Source organism: Anopheles aquasalis, chromosome 3 (genome assembly GCF_943734665.1).
Source record: "Anopheles aquasalis chromosome 3, idAnoAquaMG_Q_19, whole genome shotgun sequence".
Classification (NCBI taxonomy): Eukaryota; Metazoa; Arthropoda; class Insecta; order Diptera; family Culicidae; genus Anopheles; species Anopheles aquasalis.
Genome location: NC_064878.1, coordinates 28849096 through 28859095, shown reverse-complemented (window position 1 = coordinate 28859095; position 10000 = coordinate 28849096). Strand labels below are relative to the sequence as shown.

General features: G+C 48.6%; 4 protein-coding genes across 4 annotated transcripts in view; 2 read left to right on the top strand and 2 right to left on the bottom strand.

The window, feature by feature from the left end:
* Positions 1 to 2027, bottom strand: part of LOC126574496 (valine--tRNA ligase) — a 3870-nt gene extending 1843 nt beyond the window's left edge. The window contains exons 1-3 of the mRNA XM_050234734.1: positions 1707 to 2027; positions 1357 to 1524; positions 1 to 1296 (exon numbers count right to left, since the gene is read on the bottom strand). The exon at positions 1 to 1296 is cut by the window's left edge and continues 648 nt beyond it. Of these exons, the coding sequence (XP_050090691.1) occupies positions 1 to 1296; positions 1357 to 1524; positions 1707 to 1874 (1632 nt within the window). The 5' untranslated portion in view covers positions 1875 to 2027. The remainder of the gene's footprint in view (positions 1297 to 1356; positions 1525 to 1706) is intronic.
* A 100-nt stretch (positions 2028 to 2127) lies between these two features.
* Positions 2128 to 6660, top strand: LOC126574491 (mucin-3A-like). Its single transcript, XM_050234725.1, has 2 exons — positions 2128 to 2242; positions 2331 to 6660. Exons 1-2 carry the CDS (start codon positions 2186 to 2188, stop codon positions 6639 to 6641), a joined length of 4368 nt encoding a protein of 1455 aa, XP_050090682.1. The 5' UTR covers positions 2128 to 2185; the 3' UTR covers positions 6642 to 6660.
* Positions 6661 to 6884: 224 nt separating this feature from the next.
* LOC126574499 (origin recognition complex subunit 3) lies at positions 6885 to 9338 on the bottom strand. The gene is made up of 4 exons (XM_050234738.1): positions 9160 to 9338; positions 8498 to 9093; positions 7069 to 8436; positions 6885 to 7001 (listed from the first exon to the last, which is right to left on the bottom strand). The coding sequence occupies exons 1-4, from the start codon at positions 9184 to 9186 to the stop codon at positions 6905 to 6907; spliced, it is 2088 nt and encodes a 695-aa protein (XP_050090695.1). The 5' UTR covers positions 9187 to 9338; the 3' UTR covers positions 6885 to 6904.
* A 46-nt stretch (positions 9339 to 9384) lies between these two features.
* The window catches only part of LOC126574519 (pyruvate dehydrogenase E1 component subunit beta, mitochondrial), a 2724-nt gene continuing 2108 nt past the window's right edge, over positions 9385 to 10000 (top strand). The window contains exon 1 of the mRNA XM_050234775.1: positions 9385 to 9715. Coding sequence (XP_050090732.1) covers positions 9533 to 9715 — 183 coding nt within the window. The 5' untranslated portion in view covers positions 9385 to 9532. The remainder of the gene's footprint in view (positions 9716 to 10000) is intronic.

The window sequence follows — 10000 nt, the reverse complement described above, 5'->3', positions numbered from 1 at the left end:
TTCCGATCGGCCGACGAACCAAAGATTTTCACCGCTCAGATCTTTGGGCGCCTTCGAAGGATCCTTAAACACGACTTGATAGGCCGGAATACGGTGTCCCCACCAGAGCTGCCGGGAAACACACCAATCTCGGATCTCATCCATCCAGTGGTACCAGGTCTTACGGTGTACTTCCGGTGTTATCGTCAGCTCACCAGAACGGACCGCTTCCGTTGCTTTCGAAGCCATTTCACTGCACTTCACGTACCATTGCGGCTTAATGAGAGGCTCCACGATGTCCTTCGAGCGAGAGCACACAGGCACGACCATCGGATTGTCCTTGGTGTCCCGGTACAAACCATTCTTTTTCAGCGCCTCGAGAACAGCCTTTCGCGCATCGAAGCGCTTCATACCGGTGAACGGACCGTAATCCGCCCCACCAATGATGCCATCATCCGTGAAGATCGTAATGAAGGGAAGATTGTGTCGCTTGCCAACCTCGTAATCGTTTGGATCATGTGCCGGAGTAATCTTGACCGCACCCGTTCCGAATTCACGCTCGACAAACTCATCGCACACAATCGGCAGCCGACGGTCGCAGAATGGATGCTGCACGAACTTGCCGTGCAGATGCTTGTACCGTTCATCGAGCGGATGCACGGCCACTGCCGTATCACCGAGCATGGTTTCAACACGTGTCGTCGCGACCACTATCTCCTCGGCACTGTCGACCACTTTATAGGCGAACGAAACGAGCACACCGAACTCAACCTTCTCGGCGTAACCGGGTATCGACAGTTGCGTACGTCCAGCTATCTCTACCTTATCGACCTCAATATCCGAAATGGCTGATCGTAGTGTACAGGACCAGTTCACCAGCCGGCTGCTTCGGTAGATAAGGCCTTGCTCGTGCATCCGCACAAACGCTTCCGTCACCGCTTTGCAGAGCTTCGGGTCCATCGTGAAGCACGCTCGATCCCAATCGAACGACGATCCTAGTCTTTTCAGCTGATGGTAAATGCGATCACCCTTGTCGTTGCGCCATTGCCAGATCTTTTCGATAAACTTTTCACGCCCAAGATCGTGACGCGTTTGTTGCTGCTCTCGCCACAGCTTTTTCTCGACCACGACCTGCGTTGCGATACCAGCATGATCGCAACCCGGCACCCACAGCGTCGTGCGACCCTTCATCCGATGCCACCGGGTGATTGCGTCCTCGATCGCGTTCGTAAGGGCGTGCCCGAGATGCAGGGAGCCCGTCACGTTCGGTGGTGGTATCACCATCACAAATTGGCCCTTGGGATTGTTCAGCTTCCGCTACGGTTTAAGGGTGTTCATGAGGATTAATAGGAATTGAAGTGCTGGCGATTAACTTACTCCATACTCTGGCTTGAAGAAGCCTTCCTTTTCCCACCAGCTATACCAAGCAGCCTCCACATACTGCGGGCTGTAAGCATCCGGAAAGGGTCCCGATAGATCCTTCTTTTCGCCCTCCTTCGTACTGCTGCTGTACACGGCCACTTCCTTCGTTTCCTTCACTTTTTTCTGTAAAACCAAATCCAGATCACATTTCAGATTAAGCGCTTCGGCCGCATTACACGTGGACACTTTGGGCTGCTGCCCGCGGTCTTTCCTTTCACTTTTGCATCCGTTTGGCCCGATGTTTTAGTAGACCCCCAAAGCGAGCCCGGGTCCGGATGATGCAATTTCCAATGCCTACTACGTACCTCCACCTTTGGTTTGCTAGCCGACTGTTGGTCCTGCTGTTGTTTTTTGTTCAACTTTTCCTGCAACTTGGCCAGCTTGGCCGCCTTCTCGGCCTCTTTCTTTAGCTGCTTTTCCGTTTTCACCGGTGCCTCGGCGGATGGAGTGGCGTTCGTCTGCGTGGCAGACATGATGTTGGGGTTGATATTACGAGGCTACCGGTTGAATATTATCCGTAAAATGCACTGTTTCACCGCACTAATGGGCCGGTGACTCTGAACGAGATAAAAATCGTAGTTCACAAAACACGAGGAGGAGACTGATCGCGAAGAGGAGGAGACGAACGGCACAGGGTGTCTCGGCACAGGATGGCCTTCGACTCTTTGACAGCACGTTTGACGTTCGCCGACCCATACATCCCACCCCCTTGAAAACCATAAACACATTCCCGCGGAGCTGGGAAAATTGGATTTTCTCAGCGATTTTCCTACCGGTTGCAGCCATGGACGACTTCGATATTTACGGTGATCTGGAGAAGTACGAATCGGAAGCAAAGAAGGTACGAGCTTTGTAAGCCCCCATTTATCGCGTCTTCTATCGTGCATCATCTTCCAACAACTGCCTCTTTATCCACTTCCGTGTTACAGGACTCAGAGGAAGTGCAGGATCTTTTGCGGCGGATAGCTGAGCTGGAAAAGCAGCTGGAATCCAAGGAGCAAGAAAAGTGTGATGTAGAAAAAAAGAATAGAATTTTAGCGGAAAACATATCATCTTTGCTACTAACAGCCAAGGCGGAACTAAAGCGAAAGGATACCGTCATAGCAGATCTACGAAAACAGTGCGATAATGCGGCGTTCCGGAGAGGGAACCAGGGAGCGAAACCCGCGGTTGGTGGCAAGAAGCGAGAACAAGCAACACAAACCTCCGTTTGCCACTCTAGGCATACTGGCGTGCAGACGGATCTTTCGAAACCAGAGGAGTGCTCGGATAGGAAAAGGAAACATGTTCGTGAGCTAAACGGAGATGATGAAGCCCGAGAGAGCAAACGGGCCCGTGTGCATGACCATGGAAGTAGCAATCGCGATCTAGAAAATGATCGCGAACGACGACGGGAAAAAGACCGAGAACGAGAGAAGGATAAATACCGTGATCGTGATACGGATCGATTAAGGTATCGAGATCGTGAACGCTCTCGTGAGCGTGTAAGAGAACGATCTCGTGATCGTCACAAGCCCAGAACCAGTGATAGAGATCGTGATGGAATGGCAAGGCGAGAGCGGGATCCAATCAAAGATTCAGAAGCTAGTCGAAGAAGCGAAGTGACTGATAGGAAAGATAGAAATCGTCGTGAGCACGACACAAGGTCACGGCCCGCGAACTCCTCGCGCGATCAACAGTCCAAGGAGAGCATCAGTTCGGATCATAAATCTGTACCGTCAAATGTAGATCGTAAATCGTTCAGTAAAGATGCTGGGCTATCACATCGCACTGATCGAAGAAGGCATTCTACAAAATCGAATCATGCGGACGATGTCCGTGATTCAAGCAGTACCGTCAAAGCACACACAGCCATTTGTGATAAGATACGGGAAGAATCGGATCCCGCAGTAACCACCTTGCATAGTCCTGATGACGTCACGCAGCCGAACCAAAAGGATAGTGACAAAACCATTCCTGATACTCAAAATGCCGGTAAGTTTCGTAATGATTCCAGTTCAGTGGCTATTTCTGCTCCGATCAAATGCCTCCCTGCGACCCTCGATGCCAGTGAGGCTGCTTCGCAACATGAGCCGAACATTAATGAGCATCTTATTACACAGAACAACGATACGAATGCTGAAACTTGTTCGATTGTTTCGCAAAGCATTCCGATAGAGAGCGTCCACCAAACTCCAGCAACAAATTTTAAGCCTAAAATTGTTACGATTGAAGCGGCCATTGTTGAAGTGACACCAGGGAGCGTTTGCGTTGAACATGTAACAAATGAACAGACTACAGATTCTACACCAATTCTTTCACGTGAAGTTATACAGGAGTACACATCAGAAGAGGCCATTAGCAGCATAGATCTCCCAGAAACTATACCAACAAAAGCAAATGGTGATGAAAGCGAGAGTTTAAACGAGAGCAACCAGACCGTTCTGCCACCCAACCAAGAAGATTGTAATGGAGATGAAATCCTAGAAAGTACATCTCAAACTAGCAACATAAAAACCACTCCAGAAGAGGACGATATTGAACATAATTCGACAGACAAAACGGTAGCAGATAGCATTATGGATTCTAAATCGCCCGAAACACCGATTGAAAGTGAAACAGAAAAGGATCATACAATGGAAGCAAAACAAAATGATTCAAATATCAACACGGGAGAAGTAGAAGCAGCTGCAGAGCAAACCATTAGCTGCGATAGACAGAACGATGCCATGAAAGACTTTACTGAATCTGATCTTATCCCTGCAGAAAACGTACACACGGCAAAGTTACAATTGCCGTTCAAAGAGCCCACTTGTAATTTCACCGAGTGGAAGGACGATATTTTAAGTTCGTCCAAATACCTTACGAAACCAGTACATCCGAGAATTCGAGCATTGGTCAAAGAAGCGGTGGTCTTTAAAAAGGCATTAAACAACCTCAAATTAGCCTCAAAACTAACGGAGCCTATAGATTTGACCGAGGCATTAGTGACTCACAGAAGATTGCCTTTGAATCAGCGCATGTGTATTACTGTGCAGAACTATCCGTCCAGAAAACCAGTAACTGCTGCTCAATCACAGCCGCTTGACGGAAACCTGAACAAAACAACAAACGATAAGCTTGTTCCTTCCAGCAACAGCTCTCAGGTTGTTGAACCTGGCAGCAGTGTAACTAGGCAGTACGAAGTATCCAATACTCGTAGTAGTAATTTTGGGAATGAATTTTTAAAGATAACAAGCACCTGCACTATATCATCAACATCATCAATGAACAGAATGCCGACTGCAGGAGCTGCTGGCATATCTTTACAACAGTTTCGTGAATCAAGTTCCAGTGAGCCACAAGCAAGTGCGTCTCTACCGGTAATGCCAAAGTCTGGGTCAAACTATGCAGTGTACACACCGTGGCGAAACTATTTCAAAGATACGAACGTTGAGAATGAAACTATCGAATCAAACAGATCACCAATCAAAAGGGCCACACCTGCAGAGGATCAACCAGTTACATTGAACGCATCAAATCCTACGAATAATGAAAATAGTCCTACTTGCAGCTTGGTAGATGCTACCACTTCTAACGCGGACATGGTGGATTGTTCATTGAAGCGCGATCAGTTAACCAAATGTTCGGCTTCTAGAACGACTAACGTCGTTGGTCAGGAGCTGTTAAGTTTAGTAGCATGTTCAAGCACGAATGATGTCACTGCCGCCTCCAGCAGTGGCACTAGAGACTTGGCCGACTCATCCAAACAACCTACAACTGCGGTTGCTGCAACAATCAGTCCAAAGCGAAGAATGTCGGTGGATTGCTTAACGGAGGATACGCGGCAGAGAGTGGAGCTCTCGTCAACCGCTTCACGATCTGCCTCTCTTTCAAAGGAATTCTTTTCGTCCATCGCTTTGCCAATCGTTTCGGCGCTCGATTTCGTTCAACCTAAACCACGATGCAATACCAGAACAAAGACCATTTGCTCGACACCGAAGTCGAAGGCATCAGCCCTACCTCAGACACCACCGACGCCGATGGTAGTGTTGCATTCTCCCGCCAAATCATGCCGCACTCCTCTCAAGGGTCCACCGATGGTGGAATCCGAGTTTGATGCTAACTCTTCGGTACAAAATATCATGGATTCTTTGCTTAAAACACCGATCAAAACCGAGATCAACGACGAGGTGGAACATGATGGCAACATACCCGATATCAACGAGTCTATGTTTTCAAACGTGTCCGCGATCTCGCATGATGTTCTCTACAAAAGCTACTTTTCGACCGAGAATCCGCTTTCTGCCGTAAAGTCTGATCCTGAGGAAGAAAAGACGCCCGTTAAACAAGCGTGTGAAACGGCGACGGTGGATCTAGTTTCGCCGTGGCACACTGCCATGTCCTCCACACCTGTTACGGCTACCAAAAGCATAGCAAGGATTATGAGCACTGCAGATGCGAACGTATCGGCAGTGCCAACCAACATCAGCTCATCAAACATTTTGTTGTCTAACAGTGGACAAAAATCACCTTCCAATTCAACGCTTGAGGTGTGTATTGACGAGGACACCGTACCAAGCGAAACGTCGCAGAACATTACAGCATGTTCCAAGAGCGAACCGGAAGCTGTGTTTCGTCAAAAACGGCGTAGTGCAAAGAAAAGGAAGAAAAGAGAAAAGCACTCCATGGCCGACGGTCACAGCAGGCGGTCGAAGAAGAAGAAGCAACATTCTATTGATACGTCTTCCGCCAGCTCGGAACAAACGTCTGCAAGCATGTCCATGCTTGTGCCACCACCATCCACAGATGGGCCACGAGAACAAATTGTTCCACAGCCTGCTCAGCGTGATTACGCACCAGGTGAAATCATTCCGCATCAAAGCGATACCATTGCCAACGACATCATGCTACAGACAATCAAAGCCACCCACGATCAACGGTCTACGGCGGAAGCAGATGTCCCTAACGTGGCGCAAAGTGCGACTGAAAAACCAATGGATCGCATAAATTTGACGACAGAAGTTGTAAATGGATTTTATACCATACCACCTGGCGGAGGAAACTTGAGTGCTCCCACTGCAGGGTCACCGTTTGAGGCTGCTACGGCTTCGAGCACCACGGACAAGGAAAATGTGCCATGGGTCAAGAAGGAATCGATATTGAGGACGCCCGGTCAGTTCGTTACCCCGGATGGACCAGTCAACTTTGTGCGCGAAATGAGGGTTGTCAAGGAAAGTCCCAATTACATGAGAGTGTACATAACGAGGAAAAAAGTCTAATTCTACGCGCTGCCGAAGAAGAACGCCAACGACTTTTTTTTATCTGCATTTGACCCAGTAGAATAGAGAACATGCAGAGTTCATACCCCCCAAAAAATGGTGGTGAATAATGGTGTTTATTTCTCCTGAAACGTTCAGTTACGTTTCGTTGCGGTTGTGAAGTGAATTTGAAACATGGTTTATATTATAGTATGAATGAAGCTAATAAATATTTTTGAAAATATCAAATCAATGCATTCCACGGACCACTTCGATTGGCCGCCTCACCAAGTCAGTCTGGTAACGTGATCAGTCTTCCTTTTCGATGTTTTGATAAATCCTAGAAACTGCAACTCTGATACCGCAAGGGTAAAGCGGGCTCTGGAAGGATAAAAACATCATATTTTATAGATAACCGTTCATCAGTGAAGACCTCTGATACACTTACTGGATTTGCGGGGAAACCTGTTCATCTAGCTCATCGGGGGGCCTTTCTTCCACTACGGCGCGGAACGCTTGTAGCCAATCGTAAAGATTTATCAGTTTCCCACACTCGAGATGTAACTTGTACGCTATGCAGATATCTGGTAGCGTCGGAAGAATGCTGTCAGGATCATCGAGAATGCAACATTCGCACTGTAAGTAGTGCTGCGGGTTAGTGAGCGCCGTATGCATCGCTGCTCTTGGTGAGCCAATTATATGCCGCCGCATGGCTGCGCTATCGCTAAACAGGAACAGCTCAATCAAGGGTACGGAATAGGCGTTCGGAGGCTTGAGGTAACGTTGAAAAATGCGCTTCACCATGTAATTCATTAAACGATCCATCGCACGCGTAACACCGGATTTTTGCTTCGCGCTCCGTACCCCATTAAGCAATTTATCTCTTAGTTCTTGTCTGCCCATACTTGGCGAAAGGAGTTGCTGATCATCGGTTTTGTCGTTCGGTAGTACATCATACGTTGCGGCCGCAAGCTCTTCCGACAGCACCACTAAACCACTGGCTATCTTCTCGAGGGGTGCTACCTCGTACACGATGCGTCCCTCGGTATTGAGTTGATCGTTACGATTTACATACGCCAATACGATGTCCAGCATAGCTTTTATCTTTAGCATCATTTCCTCTTTCGATAGGAAGGACAGCAATTTCATGCACTCGTGGAACTCGGGCAGTGCCGTGATATCGGAGGCGGCAGCATGGCAGTAAAGTTCCCGCAAGTGCTTTCCCAGTGGTGCCATCGGCAGATCGTAGAACAACGCTTGCAGTATTTCGAGCGCACAGTGAAAGGTGAACCAATAATTGTGAACCCCCAATAGCATTTTGGGCAGCGAGCGCTTCAGATGACCGTCGTCAGTGAGAATGTCGATTACGGCCTGTGGCTGCTGTAGCGATTCGACGAATGGTCTGAACGACGGTAGCTCGCGTATTTGCTGCAAGTCGTTGGCAGTTAACTCTTCGACCATTTCACTGAGATCATCGTCGTCCAGAATGATCGTACTGAGGCCATGGATCGGTTGATCGAAGTAGTGTTCCATGAAGGCTAACTTCAATCCCTGCATAAATCCGTTGACCGAAAAGTCATAAAACAGGAAGATGTCCAACAGCAGAGTCAACGTTTTCGCCGAAAGATGGAGCGGACAAAAAGGCGTCAGAAATATGTGATCCAATAGCTTGTTGAGATGCGTGATGGATGGTTCCGATTGAAACGTGCTAAGCTTCAACTTGCTGGTCACATGGTACGGAAGCGCGCTGTGAATCGAACTTATTGTTGTGGCGACACCAAAGATGAGCACGAACGGAAGCCGGGGCGCGTGAGAACTGAAAGAGAGGAAATGTGTTAAAAAAAACAACAAAACAGAGAGAGAACTTATGCACTTACTTTAATATGAGTATGAAATCTTCCAACATGGTAGGCTTGAAGTGTTCAAACTCAGGCAAAATGATGGTTAGGGTTGGCTTTCGTTCCATTTGCTCGTGCTTTTCTAAATACCATGCCTCGAGTACGGGCAGAATTAGCTGATTTTTACGCAACGGTTTGTCCAGGGTACCACCATCATCTGCCAACTGATGCTCCATAAAGCCACCAACCATCGATTCGATTGCCTGCTTAATGCCGGAACAATCCCTGGATTGCAAGATGACCACATACGAGGGCGTATTATTACGGATATGTTCAGTAAGGTTCCGGAACTGGGACAAATGGTCGGTCTGGTTGATGCCAGTAAGCAGGATTGCCGTCGGTAGAGCACCATCGTATTCGGTTGAGAAGTAGCAATCTTCGACAAAGGCCATCAGATCGTCCAGCACCTTGCCGTAGCTGGTGGCCTGTATCTTCGTTATGGCACGCTGCAAGCTATCCCAGTGTTTTTTGTAGCCTCGATACCACAGCGCGTCCGTCATACTTTCGTCCAGGAAGGTCGTCGCGCCATCGTTGGTTCTTTTCCGTTTAGCGTCGGCATTCAGCAGGAACACTCCCTGAAATAGACAGAAAAAAATCCTTTCTTACTGCACTTAGGACACTTGCACGAGGAGATATCTCACTTTGGAAACTGAATTTGTGGCCTCCATGTCGGAAATAGGGTTGCTTTGCTCCAGAAAAATATCTTCGCACGCGCCGCAACAAAAACAGCTGTTGATGAAAGCGCGCCACGATTGTCGGACTCCGACTTGTCGGAGTAGGATCTGAAAAAATTTGCTCGATACTTTGTCAAAATCTGCTCGATTCTCCAACAAAAGATTGAACGGGGGGTGGGGTGGGATTTGTCGTCGAAAGTGACTGCAAAAATCCGAATCTTGTGTGTACTGTGAAGCCGCCGCTGTTTTCCAGTGATCCTTTCCGGCGACCGGCAGCCGTTTATCGTTACTGTTTGCTCGCGATCGATCAATCGAAGTGTCCGCCCCCCCGAAACCCACGATGATGCTCGCCACAGCCGCCCGCAATCTAACTCGCCGATCATTTTCGACCTCAAAGGCGCTCGCAGCGCAGCAACTGACCGTCCGCGATGCCCTTAACGCGGCGCTCGATGAGGAGATGGAGCGGGATGAGAAAGTGTTCCTGCTCGGGGAGGAGGTAGCACAGTACGACGGGGCATACAAGGTAAGCGCGGCGTAGCGCCTGTGTCCCCGAGACCGGATCCTGGAGCCTGGAGATCGATGTCGTGCCGTGGTCTTTGATTACGTAAACATTTGCAAACCGGGGGTGGTCGCGAGATGAGTGCGGCCTCGCACCATGGGCCGGATAAAGTTGAAGAATATTGTGGGAGCGAAGGGGGATTGAGTTCCGTCCGCTCCTCCTGCCGAGTCGATCATTCGAGTGTTGTCGTCAGAATGGAAGCGAAAAAAAATTAAACACATCCCAGTGAAGGTTATCTAATCGACACGA

Excerpts from the sequence above, each read along its gene's own strand:
- LOC126574491 (XM_050234725.1), top strand. The coding sequence starts at position 2,186 with ATGGACGACTTCGATATTTACGGTGATCTGGAGAAGTACGAATCGGAA. Across the intron at positions 2,243-2,330 it reads ACGAATCGGAAGCAAAGAAG|GACTCAGAGGAAGTGCAGGA; the intron begins GTACGAGCTTTG and ends TCCGTGTTACAG.
- LOC126574499 (XM_050234738.1), bottom strand. The coding sequence starts at position 9,186 with ATGGAGGCCACAAATTCAGTTTCCAAA. Across the intron at positions 8,437-8,497 it reads GATTTCATACTCATATTAAA|TTCTCACGCGCCCCGGCTTC; the intron begins GTAAGTGCATAA and ends CCTCTCTTTCAG. Across the intron at positions 7,002-7,068 it reads CAGGTTTCCCCGCAAATCCA|AGCCCGCTTTACCCTTGCGG; the intron begins GTAAGTGTATCA and ends TTATCCTTCCAG.